Source organism: Felis catus, chromosome E2, assembly GCF_018350175.1.
Source record: "Felis catus isolate Fca126 chromosome E2, F.catus_Fca126_mat1.0, whole genome shotgun sequence".
Classification (NCBI taxonomy): Eukaryota; Metazoa; Chordata; class Mammalia; order Carnivora; family Felidae; genus Felis; species Felis catus.
Genome location: NC_058382.1, coordinates 60,016,036 through 60,040,948, shown reverse-complemented (window position 1 = coordinate 60,040,948; position 24,913 = coordinate 60,016,036). Strand labels below are relative to the sequence as shown.

The following is a 24,913-nucleotide window of genomic DNA, read 5'->3' as shown; positions in this document are numbered from 1 at the left end:
TTATCCATCACTCCCGCACCCCCCAGCCCTGGCAACCCCTCACCCGCTTTCCGTCTCTATACGTTTGCCTGTTCGGGATATTTCATATAAGTGGCATCCTACGACTTGTGGCCTTTTGTAACTGGCTTCTTTCACTCATATGACATTTTCGAGGGCCGTCCATCCCCGTTGTAATGTGTGTTAGGCCTGTGCATCTTTTTGTTGTTGTTGTTACTTAATCTTATTTTTTAGAGCAGTTTTCGGTTCACAGCAAAGCGGAACGGGAAAGTACAGAGACAGCATGTGCAGCCCTCGCGCGTCCACGCTCACGGCCTCCCCCCGTCACCAGCATCCCCCATCAGAGTGGGATGTTTGTGACAGTTCGCGAGGCCTCCAGTGACACATCGTGGTCACCCAGAGGTCACTCTTGGTGTACCGTCTTTGTATCTCCGGCAGATATTTTCTCCCGGTCTGTGGCTTGTCTTCTCGTCCTCTGACATTGTCTCTCATACGGCACAAGTGTCTCGTGTCAGCGAAGGCTCACGTGTTAGTGATCTCTCTCCCGGACCACCGCGCCTTCGGTGCCGTATCTGAAAAGGCATCACCACACCCAGGGTCACCTAGATTTTCTCCTGTGTCATCTTTGAGGACTTTTTAGTTTTGCATTTTACATTTCGACCCGCGATCCATTTTGAGATCATTTTTACGAAGGGCATAAGGTCTGTGTCTCGACTGATCTTTTTGCACGTGGGTGTACAGTTGTCCCAGTGCCGTCGGTTCAGAAGATGCCTTCGCTCTTTTGTCACCGCCCAGTCCCCCGAGGTCGATTTCTGGGCTCCCTTCCATCCCACGGACTGATTTGTATATTCTTCAGCCACCACCACACTGCCTTGATTACTGTAACTTCGTTTTTTATGACTGATTAATTGCATTTTGTGATACTGTTTTGTTTTTTTTTTCTTAATCCACTCATCCTTTGCTGAACATTTGGGCCATTTCTATGTTTTGGTTACTATGAATAATGCTGCTGTGCACATTTGTGTACAAGCATTTACGTGGACGTATGTTTTCATTCCCCCTGGGTGTGTACCTTGGAACCAAATTGCCGGGACTCATGATAACTCTGCATTTGACTTATTGAAGAGCCCGCATGCCCTCCTAAATGACACTCCTCATTGTTCTCGGTGAGCAAATGCTGCTTTCCCGATTCAGAGAGGCCCACATCGAGAGGAACCGACAGCCAGCTGCACCTCGCCAGCCTTGTGGGCGCACCGCCTTGGAAGCGGGTCCTCCAGTCCCAGATGGGCCGTCTCAACTGTGGCCTCCTGGGGCAGAGACAGGCTCTTTCTACTGAGCCCTGCCCAGATGGCAGTTGTGTGAGCCCAAGCACGTTGTCTTCAGCCCCCACGTTTTGGAGTCATTTGTCAGGCAGCAGAAGATAATTGGGGCACAGACTTATGTGTACCCCTTTTATTCCAACCCAAACTCTCCTTGCACCAGGTAAGTATTTGGAATAGATGACTGGCCGTTCCCTGCAATGCGGCGAGCACGGATTATACACTTTACGTTGGGCCTATGGAAGCAAACAGCCACGAGGCAAGGCTCAGTGAGACAATGGGCTCAAGACCCCGTACCTGAGCCCTGACTCTGCCAATTTCCAGCGAGGGAGAGCTTAGACAATGCGCACGTCACTGCTCTGAGCTTCGGTTCCTTGTCTGTAGGATGGAGACCTAAGTGCCTACAAGTTAGCGCCCCTTGGGCTACGGGGGAATGTAAACTAGCCGAATACAATCAGAGGAACTCCTTGATTTCCATAAGTGACAAGTTTGGAAGTGCACTTCAGGATACGGGAATGGAAATTGCTTGGCTGAGGCAATGTCAGGTACTCTGTCACGCTCTCTCTCCGTCCCTCTCTCCTTTTCCAGCCTTCCCGCCCTGGGGCTCACTTTGTCTCCGTTCTTGAGCAAGGTCTCAAGAAGAGTTCCCAGCAACTGCACACGGCGCACGCCTTACCGGTCTAAGTCTCTTTCCCCATAATTGCAGCGAAACTTCCGGAGTTAACGCTGATTGGTCAGTTCAGGTTACCTGTAAATGACCTTCCCTCTGGTTGGCCAAACCCGAGATACATCAGGGATGGGGTCAGCTTGACCTGAGCCCCATGGATGGCCAGTGGGGGAGGGCTAGTGTCCCCGGGAAGACTCGGGTGACGTTATCAGAGGGAAGGGGCCAGGTGTCAGGCAGGCATACACAGCATCTGCCCCTAGCACGAGTGTCCCAGGGCTTTCACGAGACCCAAAAGCGGCACCCAAGCCCATGTGAGCAGTGATGTCAACATTGATGTCTGTCCAATGGTTGTTTCTTTTCTCCCGGAAGCTGTTGATTTGTACTTTCCAGAAGGAAAGGTTGAGTATGTTTCAACAAAGAGGAGAAAGTGTTTCTCTTGGGCTCCCAGGCACCTTTGATCCATTGATTTTCATTTGACTCAGGAGATGGTGTAATTAAGCCAGGCAGGTGGTGAATATCTCAATAGCACTGCTGAGTTTCAACATCCTTGTGAACAAGAGATTTCCACTACAAAGCATCCCCTTGGCTGCTCAGGTCACGGAAACAGGTTTACAAATCCATAAAATCAATAAAAGCGTGTGCCCAAAATTGTACTATAAAAAAAAATCCCCGGAGAACAAAAGAGATTACTGTGGACAAAATGCACGTGGAAACTCGCATGTATTTGCAAGATTTTTGTCCAATCAGCACTTTTTCTTATTTCCTTCTTTTTTTTTTTTTTTTTTTTCCCAACTAGAACAGAATTTCTTTATGGACAGTGTATGTATCATTTGGAGATCTTAAAGTACTTTGGAGAGCATTCAGTTGCATTTAGGAATGAATGTGAATTTCTATCACGTAAGAATAAAGCCTTCTTTGGAGAGAGTGATGCCAAGAAATTCGAGGCGTCTCACCCAAGAGCGAGCTCCACGCTTTGATCACACAGTCTGCTCTATAAAAAGCTTTTGGCGTGGTCCTCCAACACATATGTATTTACGAATAAATCATTCCTGTGTGTTAGGTACGATTACTGTGTGCTCTATTAAACATGTAAAATAGAAGTTATGACCAGTGAGAGAGGAAATAACAATAGAAATTCCTATCTTTTCTTCCTGCACTTTGAAGGACAGTCTGGAGTTGGCTCACGTGACTGAGAGGCTTAGCCAAGTCCAAAATCTGATGGGGGGGAGGAGCAGCAGGCCGGAGACCTGGGGGAGACCTGCAGAGCCCAAAGGGAGACTCTGGCAGAATTCCCTCTTGCTCAGGGGAGGTCAGTCTTTGTTCTATTCAGGCCTTCAACTGATTGGATGAGGCCCGCCCACAGTGAAGCATGTCCACTGACTTAAATGTTAATCACATCCAAAAAATGTCTACACTGAAGGGCGCCTGGATGGCTCAGTCAGTTGAGCCTCCAACTTTGGCTCAGGTCATGATCGTGCGGTCCATCCGTTCGAGCCCCACTTCAGGCTCTGTGCTGACAGCTCAGAGCCTGGAAACTGCTTCAGATTCTGTGTCTCCCTCTCTCTCTGCCCTTCCCCCATTCGTGCTCTGTCTCTGTCTCCCAAAAATAAACATTAAAAAGAAAAAACACATCTACACTGAAACATTCAGGTTAATGTTCAACCAAATATCTTGGCACTGTGGCTCGGCCAAATTGACAGAAAAATAACCATCACGACCCCCCCCTGAGAAACGTTCAGTTCCGGCAGATAATTTCAACACATCCTATGAAGGCCACTGATTGGTGTTTTATATGCAAAGGAGATACTAAGGAATTAGAAGGCGTTGGTTTGGATAAACATGAGGTTCTTTGGCTCAAAATACGAGCAAAGTGGGTGAGAATTGGACATGGTGTGCTCCCTCAAGAGAGTAAGTTGGCACTTGTATCAACTATTTTAATACATTTGTCCTCGGACCCACGGTTGTCAAAAGTGGGAGTTCCAAAGATGTTCATGCAGTGTCATTTATAAGACAAAAAAAGGGGCGCCTGGGTGGCGCAGTCGGTTAAGCATCCGACTTCAGCCAGGTCACGATCTCACGGTCCGTTGAGTTCGAGTCCCATGTCAGGCTCTGGGCTGATGGCTCGGAGCCTGGAGCCTGTTTCCGATTCTGTGTCTCCCTCTCTCTCTGTCCCTCCCCTGTTCATGCTCTGTCTCTCTCTGTCCCAAAAATAAATAAATGTTGAAAAAAAAATTAAAAAAAAAAAAGACAAAAAAAAATAGGGGTGCCTGGGTGGCTCAGTCGGTTAAGTGTCCAACCTTGGCTTGGGTCATGATCTCACGGTTCATGGGTTCAAGCCCCGTGTCAGGCTCTGTGCTGACGGCTCGGAGCCTGGAGCCTGCAGCCGCCTTCAGATTCTGTGTCTCCCTCTGTCTCTGACCCTCCCCAACTCACACTGTCTCTGTCTGTCTCTCTCTCTCTCTCTCTCTCTCTCAAAATAAATAAACGTTAAATTAAAAAAATAGGCCATCTGTAAAGGGAGTGATTTGATGAATTATGGTATATCTTTTCACAGAGTATTCTATAGTTCAAAAAAAAACAAGCAAAAAGCACAGATGTAAAAGCTTATTCATGATAATTATCAAGTGACTACATCTGTATCTATATACATACATACGTACACATATATACCCTTTACATGGATATGATTATCTCGAGTATTAAAAATAGTGAGAGAGAGAGAGAGAAGATTTTATGTCGTGGAGATTTCCAGAAAGAGCCACAAGAAACTGCTATCAGAGTGCAGTTCACAAAAAGATAGAGGCATTCATTTTTCACCTTTGACCTACTTGAAATATTTTTCATAACATGCATGTAAATGGCTTCTCTATCTCTTTTGATGGCAGACATTTCAGTTTCTACTGTAATAGTGGCTGAACTGATGTTTGAGTCGGCTGGGAGGGTTGCGTGGGGCAGGCTCAGTTGGCAGTATTTTCTAGATAAAGCAGAGCTCTGTCGTGTGGCTACAGGAAGGACAGGGAGACCCCAGGACCACGGGGACCGCCAGTGTGGCGTTCTACCTCAAATAGGCTGGCTGAGGACGGCCGAGTAGCTGAGCACGGCCAAGGGCATGCCCTTCAGAGCAAAGGGCTCAGCGAAAGGGCTGAGCAAAAGGGCTACGGAGTGCTGGCTGACAGGGTCCCCGATGCCCGGGAAACCCGCGTTCCTTCAGGGCTCAGCCAACTCCTAGAACGCCTGGAAGGCTGACCTGGGCATCGGTAACAGAAATACCTCTCTCCTAAGTGCGTGAGTGATGGACTCGTTAAACCCTGAGGGCAACATAGCGGAGTTAGTGCTATTATTTCCCTACCTTACAGAGGAGGGAACTGGGGCAGAAGGCAATGAATGAATGAATGAATGAATGAATGAATGAATGAAGCTACCCAAGGGTACGTACCCTTCCAAAATGCCTCTGTGGAAGAAAACCACGTGTATCCCAGAGTCGCAAGGAAGGCAGGCAGATGCAGGGGCCACCAGAGACCAGGTCAAAATTCTGTGCACGTGACCAACAGGGTTCTTGGGAACCCACACGTGGACCCAAGGTTCCAAACCCCTGTTCTGTGGGGTTTTCCAGATCTAAGAGTCCAGGATTCTATGTGCATGAATAGGGGGGCATTAGGATCCATGCTGACACGGTGACCTGGGAGCGCTCTGGGCCAGCCGGGACGTGTTAGTTTAGGCAGAACAAATTTGTATCAGGTCATGTCTCTTTGTTCCTGGCAGAGAGGGGTCACCTGCCCGCCTGCCCCTCCACCTCGGCAGTGCTTTGCCTAATTCCTATCCCTGCACTCCGGAACCTGCCACTCCCTCCACATACACACGGCACGGCTTTGTGCCTGGCCCTACATGCATACGACACGGCTCCAAACTAGGGTCAACATCCAGGAACAAGGCCTTTGCTCTCTCCTATTTGCCTCTTGCCCTCTTCGCCAGGACGAGCAGTGTGCTCTCCACTGTGTGCTCCTGACTCCCCGGCACACTCTGCTGTTTACCAGATCAAAGCGAACCGAGGGGCTGGCCACGGTGAAGGCCACAGGTCTGTCGAGGGGCACCCACCCCTATGCCAAACTGAGCATCGTCCAGAAGCCGGGGCAGGCGCGGGTTGAAATTTAACCTTCGGGATCAGGGGGTTGGGTGAGTTTCTACAGAAAGAGGTAGGCTAACCCCGTTCCACGATCGTCCAGACCAAAGTGAGAGCTTTGGTAGGAAGATCACCCTGTGTTTACGGGGCTCTGAGGGGAGCAGTTTGAAGATGTTGAGGACCCCGGCGTTGGGCAGGAGCCTTTGGAAGTCGTCCGATTTCTCCGTCTCCGTCAAGCGGATGTGGGGGACCCCCCGCAGTCATCCGCTGAGGCCGGAGCGAAGGTGCTCACAGGGTCCTTGTGTGCAGAGAAATCAGACTGATTCTGGTAAGTGGGCCCTCAGATTTCCCCAGGTGCACTTTGATGTTTGGCTAATTCTGTAGCGTCTTCCCAAATGAGAGGCGTTAGAACCGGCCTGCTGGGGTTCAGGTTCCCAGTCTGTCTCCTTTTCCTGTGGGGGAACTTGGACAATTCCCTTAAGCTCTGTTCTGCGGAGCCGTCAGGAGGGGGAGACCCTCAGAAGAAGACAGTTAGCAAGTGCCCCCTGGGATGGGTTGTTACTAGGACCATCCAGCCCCCTGGAAATTAGCCCCGCCAACAGTCCCAGCCAGTCGTTTGAGCTCCAGAACCCCTCAGGCAGAGACCATTCTCGGCAAACGTGCAGTAAACACATTATCCAGGGGCACATTATCCGAGGTGGCTCCCTCGGTTAAGCGTCCGACTTCGGCTCAGCTCATGATCTCACGGTTTGGGAGTTGGAGCCCCGCGTCGGGCTCTGTGCTGACAGTTCGGAGCCTGGTGCCTGCTTCCGATTCTGTGTCTCCCTGTCTCTCGGCCCCTCCCCTGCTCATGCTCTGTCTCTCTCTGTCTCTCAATAATAAATAAATGTTAAAAAAAAAAAAGAAAAAAAACACATCATCCAACCAAAGACTGCCCCGGGTCAGCCGCACCCTGACGGCAGTGTCCTTAACATTCTGCGACCTCCCTCATTGTGGGTCTCAGATTTCTTCTCTGTCCAAAAAAAAAAAAAAAAAAAGGCTGGCTGATGAGATCACTTCTGATTTTCTGATTCTCATTCCTAAAACATCCACACCGTCCAGGTTGGCCAGTGGGAAGAGCTTGGGCTTCTTCTCGGTGGCTCCTGAGTGTGGTCACTCGGGACGAGTGACTCTCGTCAGAGGTGAGAGCGGGGCCGGCTGCTTTCGTGCCCCCTGAGCCCCAGTCTCCTTGTCTGTAAAATGGGAGAAGCGCCTGTCTCACAGGGTCATGTAGACACGGAACCACGTGCAGAAAGCCCGGTGCCCAGTGGGCTCGCAGCGAACGTTCCGGACTCGGACTCGGAGTGGGTGCCCGGGATGGCAGCAAGGTCGGCACCGGGAGCCGGAAGTAAAACGCTGGGCCCTGCCCTGGACCTACCTGTCAACTTCAGACCACACGGAAAGGCGCTCACACCTGACCGGCCTCCGAGCCCAGCTCCCAGAGGCCACCGCTAGGTTTGCTTCAGGGCTCACCTCTGACGCTTTCCTCCACGCACAGGAAATGGGTCCACGCATTCACAAGGCTTCTCACCGAAGCAAACACGGACCCCACTGGACATGTCGATCTGCACCTGGGTGTTCTCGACTCGACTGGAGACATCCTCACAACCGTCCCTTCTTTTACCCTTGGTGTGACCGGGACGGACATCAAGCCCCCTCGACCGGAACCCTGGCCCCGCCACTTCCGGACCCCTCGGCAGGTGCCTTCCCCCCTTGACCCTAAGAAATCACAGTACTTATCACAAGGCGCTGTGGGAGGCAGAGAGGAGGCCGGGGATGGACCGGCCTAGAACGTGGAACCGCGTCCCAGGCACTGACTGTTGTTACTGTCACCTTGGGCCGTAGCGTGGATACCGCCGTATTTAACCACTTCCTTTTTGGGGAATGTGAGGTGGGCTCCAATCTCTAACTATGACCAACCACATCCTCGCACATCCCCACACCCGTGTGCAGGACAGAGTGACGTTTTGTGTCAACTGGTCTTCAAACTACCTTCAGGGGAACCCCAGGGCTCCACGGCGATTTCAGAACGCCACATGGGACAGTCTCTTCCGCCAAAGGAAGACTGGAGCTTCCTGAGAGGTTTGTGCCTCATGTTAGCATCTTGTGCGTCGGTATTTGGCAGAACATTTCCTTTGGGGGATAAAGAGAGTTTGTTACTAAATACACCGCCCGCCCCCCCCCAGTGTATTATCGGGGGGCTGGGGGCCGTTCCAGGAGCCCCTGGGATTCTGGAAAGAAGGGATGGAACTTTATGTAGACTGTTTTCTGCTAAACACGCATAGCTACAGAAAGTTTAATCTGTAAATTTGGCACAGAGGTGAGCAACGGGACCGATCATAAAACAGAAAACCGAAACGTCGTCGTCAAAGTAACGTCACCGCGGCCTTACCGCACTATCCTCACTCTGACGATGACGTGAGGTGATAAAACGCCCAGGCGATGAGGTGAAGCGGGATGAGTGACCGAGCCTTAGGCCATCGGTGACCCGGTAGCACGTGAGAAGCGGGATCGTCCGCTGCCCGACTGCGGTTGACCGCCAGCTGCTGGAACCGCAGGCAGAGAAACCGCGGGTCAGGGGACCTCTGTGTGACCGAAAGTCGCCGGTGGCTCAGCCTAGAGAGAACACTGACAGCGTTATAAAATGTTCCAGAGTCATCTCAATCCCACATTCCCTGGCCACGCCCCGGGACCCACGGGAGCTACCTTTCGCCGAGGGAGTGCGTCCCTTCCCCGGGCCGGATTGGTGACATCCGTGCTGGCGGGAGCATTGCACCCTGGCCATGGCAGACACGGCCCACGCGGGCCCTTCAGGGCAGCGTTAACGCCTGCCAGCGCGCCGCGGCAAGTTCTCGGACACGTGAGCTGGCACCTGTGGCTCACGCATCTGCGAGGCTTCCCGGATTTTGGCTCAGCCGGGCGGCGGGAAGGGTCCAGATCCGTTCAGTGCGTCCTTCCTGGCACTGAGGCTGGTGCCTGACCCACGGCGGGAGGGTTGAGTCAGCGAGAAGAAGACACCGCATTACTTTTATCACTTCCGTCCGCAAAGACCAGACTTACTTTGCTGTGCGGCCCTCGCCCTGGAGGCGCACGGCCGCCAGGAACAGGCCCTGGGAGCCCGTTCAGGATCTAAGCAGCCTCACCTCATGGTGCGCGGTCATGAGCAACGCCCTTTCACTGGGGACAGAGACTGTGTGCACGTGGTTGGCAGCCCTGTGTGCAAATGTAACACGTTGGGTGGGGGGGGGGCACGGACTTCCTGTGACCCCTGTGGGCTGGAGCCCCAGGGTGGGGGTGGGGGCACGGACTTCCCGTGACCACACCGTGACGATGACCACAGATCCAAAGCAGATCAATGCCACGCGGGAAAGCTGGTTTTGGGGGGAGGGTTCAGCGAGGAGATGAAGCGAAGACCCCACGTGCAGGGCCGGGGTTGAGCTGCTGGGCATCTGGTGGCCCCCGGGCTCCGCGTTGGGCCGGTTTCCAGAGACCCGGCTCCTCTGGGGCCCCGTTTGTGACGAGGCCACCTGCCCTGAGGCACCAATCACTCCAGTCCATCAGTGGAGGCCTTCTCTTCCTTCTCTCTATCCCAGGGCACCCCCTCTGGAAGGGCCCCGTCTCTGTGCCGGGGGGCACCCGGCAGTCCCCCATCAACATCCGCTGCAGGGACAGCGTCTACGACCCGCGGCTGAAGCCTCTCATGGTCTCCTACGCCGCGGAGAGCTGCCTCTACGTCTGGAACACCGGCTTCTTCTTCCAGGTGGAGTTCGACGACTCCACTGAGGGGTCAGGTGAGCCGGGGCCGGGGCCTGTCACAGCCAGGCTGCGGGGTGGGCGGAGAAGGGGACCGGGGCTTTGCTGACGCGTGGTGTTTGGGGGCAAAGAACAGAGGCATCTCGGCGTCGCAGGGCAGGGAGGCGACGCTCACTTTAAGGATTATGACGCCCACGCCCGACCCTTGCTCGGCTTTACTGCACATCCTGGGGGCCGGTCGGGAAGAAACGATGTGCCAAGAGAAACGCACGTGTACGGCAGGTCACAGAGGAGGGCGGAGCAGGTGGGGGAGAGAGGCGCGGTGGGGGCGGGGCCCGCAAGCGGAGGCAGAATGAAATTGTACCAAGGCCGAGGCGGGCCGTCCAGAGCCGGGCCCCTCGCTGGTCCCTGCCCAGAGGACGCCCAGCGGCTGTGAGGCACAGGGGGCGGAGCAGGGACTCCGTGAGGTCTGGGAAGCTGCCCTCCACCCCTGCTTTCTGTCGGGACTGCTGCCGGATTCCGTCTGGCCTTCCTTCAGCACCTGCCGGTATCGTCATAAACCCTGTTTATGCCGCTCGCCCGTCTTCCTTCTGGGAGCGGGGGTTGTCGCGCGGACGGGCAGAGGGTGCTACGCGGCCAGCCCCCAGTGGAAACCTTAGGCAGCAGGCCTCTCCTCGGCTTCCCTGGTGGACGTGACTTCACACGTGTTGTCACGGCTCAATGCTGGGGGGACTCGGTGTGTCCCGTGTGACTCCACGAGAGAGGGCTCTGGAGGCCGGCGCCTGGTTTCCTCCAGACAGCGCGGTCTACAGAATGTGCTTGCGTCGTTTCGCTGTAATAAATCTTAGCCACGCGTACGGCTCTACGCTGAGTCTTGGGAGCGCTCGAATCTGGGGACCCCCGGCCCAGCCCCCAGTCCCAGGTCCCTCGTGGGCCAGCCCTCAGCCCACCCCCTTCCACGCACCCAGTCATTTTACTTCCCCATCATCGCCCTGCGAGGACGCCAGCCCCAGGAGGGCAGGACCTCTAGTTTATGCTGAGCGTCGCAGGTGCTCAGTAAACTGATGGATGAACCTCGAATGAGGAGTTAAGGGAGCAAAGGAGTCTCAATTCTCCCCTCGGGAGTGGGGAGCAGGGCGCCCGCCTCAAAGGCTGTTGGAGGAAGAAACGAGGCCTCCGCAGGGAAGCCGTCAGCGGCTCACGGCGTCGCACGGACCAGCTCCCGAAGCAGGCTGCTGCCACCTGCCCTGGCTGCTGACCTGAGTCCGCCTTCCTGGGTCACCGGCAGCAGGACGCGGGAGCGGGAGCTTGCTCGCGGCCTTGCCCTCGCGCAGGGTGTGCGGAGCCTTCGTTAGAGCCGAGCGCCGGCCCTAGACTGTCAGTCAGCTCCCGCCGTCACCGGGAGGTGTCAGCCCTGCGTCCTGGCTCTGTCCTGACGCTGATTCTGTGTCACCCGGCCTGGAAGTGTGCGAGCAGCCGCAGCCCCCACTCGTGGCGCCCTGAGCCACGTGCAGCCCATGTGCCGGCCTCCCGGGGGCCCCGGGAGAGGGTCTGGATGGTGAGCGGAGGCCCAGCCTCAACCGGCCTGCCTCCGATGGACGGAGCGGCTGCGGGGTGGGGGCTTCTCCAGGTTGGTCTTCACCGTGACCCTCGGGCACACCTCTCACATGGCGTTCGTTGAGGCCGGCGGGGGCGGGGGGTGCGGCAAAACGCCAACTCTGGCCAAGGCACGCACAGAGGAACTTCTGGAAAGGATGAGATGGGCTCAAAGGAGAGAAGGGGAAGCTGTGTTCTCAGACCCTAGAAAGCACCGGAGCTGCCCGGCACAGCGATGTGTGTACTCTCGTACTCAGTGGGCCACCTTCTGTGCCCTCGCTGGTCTCTTCCAAGTCCGGATTCCCAAGGAACAACTAAAATTGAACTTCCAGGTTCAATGTGGTTGTACCATTTTAAAAATTTTTTGTGCAGCAACTTTATTGCTTTTGTTTTTTTAAAACAGTTTTTAATGTTTATCTTTGAGAGACAGAGACAGAGCGTGAGCGGGGGAGGGGCAGAGAGAGAAGACACAGGATCCAAAGCAGGCTCCAGGTTCCGAGCTGTCGGCACAGAGCCCGACGCGGGGCTCGAACCCGTCAACTGTGAGATCATGACCTGAGCCGAAGTCGGACGCTAAACCGACTGAGCCACCCAAGTGCCCCGATTTATTTTGAAGTAAACTCTACCCGCAATGTGGAGCTTGAACTCACGACTCCAAGATCAACAGCCTCATGCTCTACTGACCGAGACAGCCAGGTGCCCCTTATGCAGCAAGTTGAAAAGACTGAACAAAGAATAATAGTTCCGGAACTTTTCGTTGCTTGGTTATTAGTTATGTGAATGTAGTAATAATTTTGGGAAAAACAGATATGGTTGTGGATGAGTTCCTCTAGAATTCATACTCCTCCCGTATAATTATTATGTGCAGTTATGGGTCTTACTGATATCTACATAGGTTTATTTTCCTTTCAGTCATAAAATACAAAAAGCTTCGAAGGTCACTTAGGACTCCTGCCTGTGTATCGTTAGGATACATTTGACAAAAATTGTACAGATTCCCAGGGGAAAGGGTGTGGTGGCTGAGCGTGGCACCTCGTCAGTGTCTGGTCAGTGGAGCACCTGTAACGCCAAGTGATAGCCTCACCGAGACCACATGCTCCGGGAAGCAGTGGTCCCAGGGTAAATTGCAATGCTTTTTCTAGAAGGTGGAAGCTTTGCCGCACAGACAAGTGAACATCCTCTTTCAAAAGTACCTCCAGGGGCGCCTGGGTGGCTCAGTCGGTTAAGCGTCCGACTTCGGCTCAGGTCACGATCTCGCGGTCCGTGGGTTCGAGCCCCGCATCGGGCTCTGGCCTCATGGCTTAGAGCCTGGAGCCTGCTTCCGATTCTGTGTCTCCCTCTCTCTCTGTCCCTCCCTCGTTCATGCTCTGTCTCTCTCTGTCTCAAAAATAAAAACGTTAAAAAAAAAAAAAAAAAAAGTACCTCCATCCAATGGATAACAGCATGGCCCTAAGCAGACACCACAGCAGACAGCGTCTGCCTCCTCATTCTCCTCAAGGACAGAGGCCCAGAGACGTGGCTCATTCAAGGTCGAGCGCGGCAAGTGGAGGGTCAGGTTCAAACCCAGTTCCTGCTGCTTGGAAAGCCCACTGGAGTCACCACATCCGCTGTTTGCTGGACCCTTCTCCTCGGCAACCCTTTGCTTACAGAAACTTGAGTACTCCTGAGGATTGCTGAGATGGGTGTTGGCTCCCATTTGACAGATAAGAAAAATGAGGCACAGAGATGTCCATGGCCAGAAGTCACAGAGCCCGCACGACGGGATTCTGTGCCCTCCAGAGCAGGGAACTTTACAAGCGTGACCTCTCTCTGGGAAAACTCTGCACCCAACATCCACAGAGGTCGGGCGTGAAGCCAAGGCACTGACCCCACGTGGCACATGGGGAGAAGGTCCTGGGCTCGTGGTCAGGTCCCCAGAGAGCCAGCAGCTGCTCAGGGTGCCGGCCAAGCCCACGCCCAACTGCCCTGACAGGTGGAGCGGGGACGTCTCTGTGATGCTTCCAGGGTGAGGTTGTTGCCGTTATTTCTGTATGGGAGTCTTAACAGCACCTGTGACTTGGGCTCTAGATGTTTCTGAACCCCACGGGAGCTCAGGCTCAGGTTCGAGGCTGGAGAACTAGGCTATCACAGGTCGTAATTATCCCCAGAGTCACAGCTCAAGGCCTCCTCTTGGTCAAGAATTTCAATCTCTGGAATTTTTACCCCAAGAGTAACTCAGAATTGGGCACGGCCAGCCCCGGCAGCCTCTCTCTGCTTCCGGGATCTGTCCCGGGGCGGGCGTGCGACCCCGGTCAGACCGCTGAGCGCCAGAGCTCCCCTGGGAGGCGTTGGAAGAGAATCCCTTCCCGCCTGTGTTGTGCGGGGGCAGCTGGGAGCCGGGCCCGCCGGTCTTCAGGGGAGAGCAAAGCCAAGAGGGGGGAGGAAACTTGAGGCCTGAGGCCCTTGTCGGAGCCTCTAAATGCAGCTGTGCCTGAGGCCAAAGCAGCCCCCGGACCAATAAATCTCTCTCTTTGCTTAAGTCAGTTTGAGTAATGATAATTCCGCCACCTGTTTCCCAGAGCCCTAATACAGAAGACCAAAAAAAGTGACCGAGTTGAGAGAGCAGAAATGGAAGGGAGTCACCTGGGAACCGGCCGCCTCCCTCGTTTCGCTTTCTGCTCAAATGCGATGTTCGGGCAGCCTGGGTCCCTGAGGCCCAGGGCCGGGGGGACGCTGCACTTGACCCACAGAGGCGGGCGGTCAGAGCACGGGGCCTTGGAGACCCCAGGTGGGTCCTCAGGGGAGCCGAGCCCAGGCGAGCCTGGCCAGCGGCGTGCTGGCAAGGGTTTGGCCCCTGGCCCTCTAGGGCTCGGGGGAGGCACCGGAAGCCATTGACAGCTTTGCCCGCTTGCCCTGGTGTAAATACTCCCGCACGGCCGGCCTCAGTCTCCAACAGTCACTGATCCCAGGCGGGGAGGAGAACGCGGCCATCTCCCAGGGCCCAGTTCCAGTCGGTCCCACGAGTCACTGTCCCAGGCCCTCCCCCCTCCCACAGTCCCTGCTGCCTCTGAGCTCTCGTGGGCTCTCCAAGCGAGGCCTCGTCTGTACTGGCTAAGACCGTTGCACGTGGCAGAGACTCCACTCAGACTGGCCGAAGCGAACAAGGGGAAATGTATCGGCTCAGATCCTGAAAAGTCTGGGGTGTGGCTGAGTCAGGTGGCGGACGGCCCACAGAAGGAAGGGAAGGAATGAAACGGAAGGTGGAAGGAAGCTGAATCCTCCCTGGGGCCCCTGCTCCGCTCCGGTGGGGTCATCCCGGGCCAGAGACGCACCTGCTGTTCTGGTTCACCCTCCGGATTGAGCGGTTTGGAGCGACAGCGCCCCTGCCCCGGCGATCACAGCTCAGGCCCGGGCCGCTGATCCTCAAAGCCCCGCGTGGCGGCTGGAGCGCAACGCGGTGACGGAGGACGAGACCGCCCTGCAGCAAGGTGCTGTGTCCAGAAGAGAGGGTGGCCGGGGCTGGGAGGCGCACCCCGAGCTCTCTCCACCAGGCCTGGCGTGCTTGCTGTTGACCCTGCACTGACCCCGGCCCACCCGAGTCAGGCGGCCGTCAGTGTTCAAGACCGTCGCGCCCTGGTGCAGCCAGGCCTGTGCGTTGACCTGGGCCTGACCCTCACTTTCTGGCTTCTGCACCACCTTCTCAATCTGATCCAAAGGGACTCGCCACCCCTTCCCCCCCCCCCACCGCCACAGACCGAAAGAATTATCTGGGTGTCTCTCTCTGGCCATATAAATTACTAGATAATTCCCCCCGTGGCTCGTGTCCACCCAGGCCAATCTGGTTTTACTTTACTTGTCATTTTCCCAAAAACCCAGTTTCCTTTCTGTCTCTCCTCCTCAATTTCACATGCCACCCCCCCCCGCCCCCAGCTCGATTCCCAGGCTCTCTCCCTGTTTCCACCTCTCCCGTCCTCTTTGCTCACCGCCACTGAAAATTGGGAACTGCCAGGAGCAAAGGAAATGAAAAACGCAGCTGAAGACTGGAGCCCGTTAAAACACGTTTGCGGCAAGAAAATGAGAAAAAGGAGACGGTCCCGCAAGTCAAAAATGACGCTGGATCGGCGGCAAGGAAGTGCCCCACGAGCAGGAAAGGAAGTGAGCGGGGAAGGCACTCGCCGTAGAAGTAATTTTGCGGGATCTGTGATCACTCAGGTCCGGTTACGCAAACAGGTGACCGCCAGAAACTCAGACAGAAACGCAACTGGGAGGCCGAGGACATTCTCCGTCAGCGTGGAAGGGCCCAGCAGTTTTTTCCAGAGGGCGAGGAATACGCGTGCTTGGAGATTAGCGCCAGCCAGGGATGACGTATGACAGGTGGAGACAGCGGGGCATTCCAAGGGATTGGAGAAGCAGCCGACGGCCCGGGGCCGGGGCCGTGGGGGCTGGTGCAGGGGCGCTGGAGGGTGAGAGCCTCCTGGGAGCAGAGGGAGCGAGGGAGGAAAGTCGGCAAAGGCAGGGCCCGTCGCCGGCCTCCTCTCCCCCCACACACACCTCCTCTCCCGGGAAGCCCTCTTGCCCAGTCCCGAAGGACGATCCTTCTGGAAGGGGTGACAGCGCCCGCCCAGTCTGCCAGATGGGCGCTCAGAGGCCGCGAAAGAGACGCGTGTTCAGTGACCCATAGTCGCTGTTGCTGCTGGACGTGGCCGGGTGCTCCTCGTGTGGCAAAGCCGTGTGCTGAGCGGGGTACAGCTTTTATCCCCTTTGATCCTCACAATTACCCCCCAAAAATAGAAAATGTTCCCACACGTGGAGAGGGGACGCCCTTATCCAACATTCAGCCGACAGCTGTTTCCAAACCCCACACTGTGCTCGCCGTCCACAGAAAAGGAGCCAGGGCTCTGCAGCCTCGCAGGGTAGAGCCTGACGCCAGGGAGGCCAGGTGCCCTGCTGCCCTATCCCTGTTCCCACCCCGTGCACCTGTCTAGGGGAGTGGGGGGGGGGGGGTAGGCCACAGAGGGGAAATCGCCTCTGTCCCAGATGCTAGACCCGTGTCCTGTGGGGGCCAGGCCCCTGTGCTGTGTCTCCGCACCCAGAGGCCACACAAGTATTCCTGAAGGTGCAGGGGGAGTACAGCATGGGGATGAGGGTCCTGCTGTGGGGCAGAAAGAGAGAGAGAGGGAGAGAAGCGTGCGGAGCAGGCCGTCAGCTCTACCAAGTCGCCTAAACTCTCTGATCCCCTTGGTCCTCTCTGACCCTCAGTCTCCTCCTCTGTAAAGAGAAGGTCCGCCTGACTCCAGAGGAATTAAGGAGGGCTCTGGGAAGCACTTGGCGCTCTGGGAGCTGAATTAACAATTCGATAGTTGTTGCCTTTGTTCGTAATGAAATGACCCAAGCGGGGCTCGGGCCATGTGCGTGTCTAACGTCTTCCACTAGGGGGAGCACGGAGACGGCGGAGAAGGTCTGGCCTTTTCTGACCACGGAGGACTCCGTGCCGTGTGACCCACTCAGCTGGCGGAGGGAGAAAATCTGGAACTGCAGGCGGGTCGGCGACATCCTGACGTGTGAGCTGCCCGTGTGGGGGGTCCCTCACTTGCAAGGACAGTGATGGGCAGTTTGAGGCGTCAGGTGCTAGAGCCACAGGTACATTAATGCTCCTTCCAACGTCAAAGTGAATTTTAAGTCACTTGTAAAGTGGGGCCAACGACAGCCTTTTATCCCCCGAAGGACAGTTGGTAACCACGGCCAGTGCCAAGAGATCCCAGCTGGGCCCGGGTCCTTGAGCGCGAGGCCGCTCACCACTGAGATAAGCACCCGGTGCACACAGCAGGTGCTCAGTGGACGTTGGCTCCTGGAGTGGAGGCAGGCCCGCCGAGCGGTGAGGTCTGCAGACTTCACTTCCATCCGTGGGGACCGTCAGGTGCGAGCCAGAGAAGCTGACTCGAGTCACACCAGCCAAAACGGAGCTGCCTGGAAGAATCCGGGGCTCCCTCCTGGGAAGGCAGGCGGGAGATGGGGCCCGGAGTCGGGTCAGGAACACGGCAGCAGGAACCACTCTGCTATCTCTCTGTCCCCGGCATCGTCCCACTCAGGACCCGAGCCCCGGGGACCTTTCCACCTGCTGCGGGAGGCGAGGCGCCTGCAGGGAGGCGGGAGGTAGTTCCGAGCTTCTGCCCTGGGGGAGGAGGGGACTCCGGGAGGGGGTCCTGGGCCTCACGGAGAGGAGGGGCGTGTGGCTGCGCCGACCACAGTCCCGCCTTGATGGAGCTGAAATGTCCCGGAGCAGTTATCTTGTCCCGCAAATTTGTCGGCGGTCTATCCAGTTCGAGTTCTTTCCACCTTCGTTCCTTATCTGTCTGCTGTCTCCTCCCTTGGTCCCTGGGCACGGGTATTGGGAGGGCAGAGGCAGTCGTTTGTTTGCAGGTCAGGTGGAGTGTGGTTCTCCGGGCTTGCGTTCTGTGGTTCTCAGCGGGAATGAAAGCCCTGCCTGGGAAGGCCCGAGAACCCAGAGCATCCTTCTGCCCTCTCCTCCTCCCCCTCACCTCCTTGCCCCGCTCCAGCCTCCCCTCTCTCCTCCCTGCATTCATCCTTCTTTCTTTCTTCTCCACACACACCCTCCCTCCCCTGAGACTGAGACTCATTTGCACAGGGCTGGGGCAGCCCTCCCACCCGCCCCCCCCCCTCCTCCTCCTCCTCCTCCTCCCTGCATCTGTCCAGACCACCAGCTCCTCAGGCTTGGGAACAGATTACGTACCCAGGGGCCGAGGGGAGCTCCCAGCCAACGTGGCAAGTCTGAGCCCCCGTCTGGTCCAACCCTCCCTGACCACTCCCGTGGGTCCGTCATGGCCTTGCCCTTGGTGTCGAGGGCAGTTGTCTGACAAAACGCTCCACTTAACGGGAACCAGCCTGGAAATGGGAGGGGGATCCTCACCGGGCCACCTGTCACATCGTAATGCCCAGTGTGGTAGCTGCTCTCCGTCGCTAGAACGCCGCTGACCGCTGCTTCTGAGGGGCACCCAGGAATTAATCGTTCTTGCTGTGCCCAAGAAGCTCCGGTTGGACGTTGGCGGCAGAGAGGTCATGCCGTGTTCTCTTGGCAAAGTTCCGGTGAGGACTCCGCGAGCCGGTGTAGCGCTGAGGGCCCAAGGTGCCGTCCGCCCTCGCAAGGACATCTCGAGTTGGGACGTACACGGAAAGGTAAATTGGAAAGGTGACCCACGTCAAGGGTGCTGAGTGCAAGCCCCCGCCTGTCCCGCACCCCTCCCCACGCGCCCTCCTCCGGCTGGCGCCCTCCCAGGAACCCTGTGTGGCCCTCAGGGCGGCAGAAGGAGGGGTGTGTGGGACAGAAGGAGATCTCCAAGAGGAAGAGGGCCAGTTGTAGAGAGTATGCAGAGCATGTGGCCTGGAGGGGCGTAGGGGGAAGAGGAGGAGGGGAGACCATCTGGGAGGGGACGGGGAGTGGGGAGACCCCTGGGGGGCGGGGAGGAAGAGGAGGGACTTGCGAGGAGCCACGGGGAGGCCTCGGGAGGATGATTTTAGGGCCTTCTGAGCCAGTGGACCCCTGGGACACGTTCGGGAGAGGGGACACTGTCTGGGAAGGGGCTTGAGCCCACACCCAGGCACGTGTCCCCCTTGCACGCCTTCCCAGGAGGACAGTTTGGAGTCAGGCCAGGGCAGTTGAGGAATCAAACACTTGATGGCATTGGGCAAACCCTGCGTGACGCGTCTACTTTTAAAGACAGGAACACTCGGTCTGTTGACAACAGTGCCCGGCTTGGCCTCTGCCGCACCTGCCCCTTCGCACCCTGTGCAGACCCCACGCCGCAGCCCCTCGGACTCTCCGTCTGGGCCGCCTCGGTGGCCTGCTCTCTCTCCCTCTCGTCCTCCCTGCCTCTTGTTGCTTTCTGCCTAGAACTGTTCTTTGTCTCCATCCTTAGGGCTCAGCGGAAGCCCCACTTCCTCAGGGAGGCCCGCTGTGGTGCTCCCACCACTCCGCTGTGGAGTAGGGCCCCAGAGCACCCCCCGTGCCCGCCACGACGCTCCTAACTGCTCGCGCTCACTACGCATTTTCTGACTGCCTGTCCCTGCGGATTCCGAGCTCCGAGAAGACAGGGCCCCATCTGTCTCGTTCCCTCTCGGTCCCCAGTGCTTCGTAGAGGGTGCGGCGCATCGTAGGCGTGTCGACTTCTTCTGTGCTTCGGGGGCTGGCCCAGCCCCTTCTAACGGACACTTTCTTAAAGTGCGTTTGCCTGTCGAGGTCTGTGGGTCCTCTCTGGGGAGTGACAGTGGCGGCTTCAGGTCTCTGCATATCTCTGCTTTGATGGTGATGATGATGGTGATGATATTTTTAGTAATGACAGTAATACCAGTAATTATAACGGAAAGTGCAACCACCTGTAGAGCCCCTTCTGACCTCCAGGGGCCGTGTCCGGGGGTGTTTTGTACGCATTCCTGTATTTGATGCTCACCGTGTGCCGACGAAGTAGGTGTCATTGTCTCGAGATTCAGAGAAACAAAAGAGCCTATGCAGAGGGGGCGCCTGGGCAGCTCAGTGGGTTAAGCATCTGACTTAGGCTCAGGTTATGATCTCGTGTTTTGTGAGTTCGAGCCCCACGTCGGGCTCTGTTCTGACAGCTCAGGGCCTGGAGCCTGCTTCGGATTCTGTGTCTCCCCCTCTCTCTCTCTGCCCCTAGCCACCCCCCTGCCATGCTCTATCTTTCTCTGTCTCTGAAAAATGAATAAACCTTGAAAAAAAATTTTTAAAAAACCCTAAAACCAGAGCCAATACGTGATGATCTTAGAGCGTAACTACCAGAGAGCAATCTGGATTCCCTTTATGCAGGATCCTAGGGGGTGGGGTTGTGCTGCTGGAGCACGGATGGTGTGCTGGCCGCCAGCTAAGGTTCCCACTTGCTGAGAGAATGACAGAGGTCTTCCTGGTCCAGGGAACACATGCAAACTCTTAGCTCTCGTGTGTCACAGCTTCGGAATGTTCGTTAGATCCCAGGGTGGCACCAAGAACAGGCTGATGCTTGGCGATGTTGTGTTATTTTCAGTGTTAACTAATTAGAGCATCTCAAACTTCTCTTGTGCTTATTTTAGGCCTTAAAACAACCGTGTCTGCCAAAAGCCTGCTTATCTTGGTAAAAGCACCAAACTACAAATAGATGGCTATTAAGAGCGACTCCTGTAAGCACTGAGACCATAGAATCTGGGGACGGCAGATTTCAGCATGGGGTCAGCTTCCTCGGGGTGTTTGGAGGGTCTGGCTGCTGCTGGTGTAATTCCCCGATCACGTCTCGACGCCCCTGCCCAGGGAGACAGCTGGGTGCAAAACAGCCCACCGATGCCCAAGTCTGGGGCGTGGGGCCTGGCAAGCGAAAGGCCCCCAGCTCGCGAATGAGGCTTGCTTTGTAACGTTGTCTAATGAAAGGTAATTACCCTGACAGTACACTGTCCTTATGAAAAGTCATTTTGAGGTCATTTTATCCAGAGCTGCAGCCGTAAGTCGAGTTCCTAACTTTCCTGGCAGGGAAGGGGGTGGAGTTGGGCTACACAAGCCAAGGGGCTGGACCTTCAGGCAGGCCTGGGCTGGGGTCGCCGGGTGACCTAGGGCGGTCTTGAAAATAGAAACTGTGTTTTCTGGCCCGCTGTTTCACTCTTCCTGAGGTGCACGTAAAGGCCGAAAGGGAGACCAAGCCCTGCGTTGGCCAAAAGGCCAGATTCCACGCAGATTCCACGCGTGTCCGCCAGCCTGCCTCAGCATGCCCCGCCCCTCCGGCCCAGGCCCCGCCCCCCCAGCCCAGCCCAGGCTATAAACTCTCCTCTGTCTGCCCACACCTCCTTCCCCTCACTTATCTTCTCAGACCAGCTCACCATTTGCTGATCTCCTTGTCTGTGTTTGCATATGACAAGGCTAGGAGGCACCACAGCCTTCTGGGCTTTGTGTTACGAGCCCGCCTGGTCCCCGGCCCGCCCGGGATAGTGATGTTCGTCTACGGAGGGTCAGATGTCAGCATGAAGGAGATACCTGTCCCGGAGGCCCCGCTGAAGAGGACCCTTCTTTTCTGAGGGGGGCCTGAGCCCCAGGATTCCGAAGGATGGGTTTCCATTTTCATTCCTTTGTGGAAGCAGATAGGCAGGAGGCCGCTGGCGGGAGGCTGCTTCGGTGAAGAATTCAGGGGAGAGCGTGAGGCCACGTCCACGGGCGGAGGGTAAGAAAGTCTGAGTCTACAGCTCTTCACGGGCTGAGAAAGGAGTAGTGGGGGTTCCCACAGGCCCCTCCCACCCCAGCAGCTTCCACCCCCGGCTCTCTGTGGTTCACAACCCGGGAGATTTTTCTACACGGGTGTTTTTGGTGGGATGCGCCCTCACCCCTCAGGCTTGCCACCTGCTCACTGATGGGTGTGCTTTGGTGGCACGAGGTCTCTGGCCGGCCAGTGCCGCAAACGCCCCTCGTGCCACGGACACCAGGCGGGAACAAGCACAGAGGTTTCCGCTGCCCGACTTCGTGGTCCTGTAATTTCCTGAGATCGTGTTTCCTGCTTCGAAGGATCAAGTGGAAAAGGCGTGGGATTTGGCGTGAGATCTGGGCTCAACTCCTAGCTCCCACTGCTGGGGTTACCAACAACCTGCCTCACCTCCCCTAGTAGATGACGATGGGACCCAAAGCTACAAGGGCCAGTGGGCCCGAGCATCATGTCCCCTCCGGGGGAAAAATCATCCCCCTGTGTGCTTTTAGCCGCAGAAAATCTCCATTAAAGCCCTGCGATTCAAACCCGCTGGGAGGTTCTCCCATCCGTCCTGCCTTCCCGCCTGCGGAGAGGCTCCTCACGCTGTGTGTGCCGTGGGCACCTGTACATTCAGACCTCGTGACTTACAGTGTTGTATACGCTTCTTTCTGTATACTTTTAAAAATTGAAATATCGTTCATGTATGTGTGCCCGGGAGAGTAGATCACCTCATAAAACCATACGGCCTCTCAACTAGGCGAGACCCTAATGCTGTTCTAGACCAACAACGCTCATTTCCAAGCGAAGAAACACAGCGAGAAGCTCTACGATCTGGTCGAGGGCAGAGTCGTGAACTGAATCTGCTCAGTGCTTTCTGCTTCTTATACTTTTTACGGCAAAAACAGGATAGAAAGCACCCCTCGCCAGTAGCCTCTGACACCGTCATAGCGTCCGCCACACCACTAAATGTTTTCCCTGCTTTCGCCACGCAGAGGCGTTGATGTGGGTAAGGCCACCCCGGGGATCTGCTGGGGTCTCCAGCCCAGTAGCACGTGCTCCCTTCAGTTAAAAGCAAGAACAGTGTTCCCATAAAGTCTGGTCACACGGTGAGACTAGACTGACCATGGGCTGCGTTCAGTTCAGCCTGACGGGAAGGTAGCGTGTTATATCTCAGGATTTGCTTAGGTGAGCATCTCGCTCATTACGTATTCGTTTTGGTGATGGAATTTAAGCTGCCACTTTTTCATTCAAAAGACATCTTTTTTTTATTATTATTAAAAAAAAGTCTGGAAATCTTTGAGGACTGGTGTGCATCTCAGAAATGGTTTTCTTCACCCTCACGGCTGCACCAAACGGGCTTGAGCCCCCTGCCGCCCCCTGGTGGCAGAACTGGCCTCTGCATCCACTCCGGCATCTACCTTGAGCCTGTTGTGGGCCAGCTGGGGCTCGGTGACAGGGACAGGGGTGAACAGACAAGGTGCCGCCTCGCACGGGGCCCGCCTTCCAGTTTGTCATTTCAGCAGGACATCAATCTCTCCAGAGCGAAATTGTGTGACCTCAGTGTAGATAGACACTGTCACGACAAGCCCCGGTCCGACGACAACGGACAAACTAACACACCGGTCTGCTGGTTTCACTTTCCAGGAATCAGCGGCGGCCCCTTGGAAAACCACTACAGGCTAAAGCAGTTCCACTTCCATTGGGGAGCAGTGGACACGTGGGGCTCGGAGCACACGGTGGATGGCCGCACGTACCCAGCAGAGGTTCGTAGACGCTATCCTAGCACCAAAGACGTGGGTGCTTTCCACGTGCCAGTCTCGCTTGTAGGGCGGCAGACCAGCCTGGCTGCCCAGAGAAAGGATTCCCGGGGCACGGGACTCCCCGAGCTCACGCTGGACCAGGCCATCCTGCCCGTCCCATCCGCACGGCCATCCTGGGGCGAGGGTACTGTTCATACTGTCCTCTAACAGAAGGAGAGATGGAGGTGCTGAGTGGCCACGTGACTGGCCAAATCAGCCAGCTGGGATTCAACAACAGAGTCTGTGCCCTTAGCCCGGCACGCAGCCACGTCCGCGCTGCTGGTCGATCGTGGACTAGAAGCTTCCTGTCTCTCAAGGCATTCGGGGCCTCTCCTGAGACCTGAAAATCTTCACGACAGAAATCGCCTTCTTGAAACAACGAGACATTTGCAACATCCCCAGATGGGAATCCGTAAAGAAAACGAGTAAGGATAAATGTTAGGAATTGGTTTTCGCAGGTACGGTGGGACGGCGAGCGGTGCCTTTTTGACTCTCCCCAGTATTTCGTCACGAAATTTTTCCAACGGTGACTGGCAGGTCGGCACAGGGAGAGCCCGCGAGGTTGCCGCCCAGATCCTACCACGAGCGTTTTGCCCACATTCGCTTCATCACATGTCCGTCCGCCCACAAACCACCTGACTTCCCGATGCATCTCAGGTCAGGGGCTGTTTTTGTGTTAACTTTTCGCTGCCATCGCGGTGGAGGTAATGCTGTCGCTCAAACAGGCCTGGGATCCAGTCAAAGTAAAACATGAAACCCACCTGCGATCCCAGCCCCAGAGGTGACCTCCGGGGACGGTTTATGAACAGGAAGTTACATCTCTGGTTGTAAGTAGACACAACTTGACAAGTAACACGGACACGAAGGAGCGGGGCCGGTTCCGTGCTTTTTACGCAGCAAGCCTTCTATCTCGGACACTGTGTGTCTGCACGTGGTTTTTAATGATCAGCTGACTTAACGGAAGAGGCTGTTGCACAGAAGAGAGAGCAGAGCCTGGGCCCGCCGGGGGCTTTCCCTGAACCGGCCGAGCAGGGGCTGCGGGGCCCGTCCTGGCCAGGCCGCCGGCCCACGTGGGAGCACCTGTCTCCCGTGGAGGTTTGGAAGGCAAATCCAGTCACTGAGGGTCCCTGAAGGAAGCAGTTACAGTTGGGGCCTTGGGCCCAGTTGTCTTTATTTCTGGGAGACTGAACTGGGACAACAGGTGGGGGGGTTCCAGGTGAGCCATGGACGGGCGGGGAGAGCTCACACCGCCCTCGGTGGCCCCGGTGCCTGTGGCTGGGAGCACTGGGGTTAGGTGGGAGTGAGGGGCCGCCTGGAGCATATGTGGACCCCACACCCTCCACCAGGTGCCCCCAGTCCTGGACTCCAGCGGCTGCGTGGGGAGGGGCTAGTTGACCACGAGAGGCTGGAGGGCT

General features: G+C 56.3%; 1 protein-coding gene across 13 annotated transcripts in view; it reads left to right on the top strand.

Annotated features, from left to right (window-relative positions):
- CA5A (carbonic anhydrase 5A) overlaps positions 1–24,913 on the top strand; it is a 46,247-nt gene that overhangs the window by 6,675 nt on the left and 14,659 nt on the right. For 4 of the 13 annotated variants that reach the window (XM_023245265.1, XM_045045594.1, XM_019820177.3 and 1 more), the window contains exon 1: positions 21,688–23,462. In XM_023245265.1, coding sequence (XP_023101033.1) covers positions 22,920–23,462 — 543 coding nt within the window. In that variant the 5' untranslated portion in view covers positions 21,688–22,919. Of the gene's footprint in view, positions 1–4,411; positions 6,432–9,735; positions 9,934–16,903; positions 18,665–21,687; positions 23,463–24,913 lie in introns of those variants that run through there. The other 9 variants (XM_045045596.1, XM_045045597.1, XM_045045595.1 and 6 more) reach the window with 8 other exon arrangements.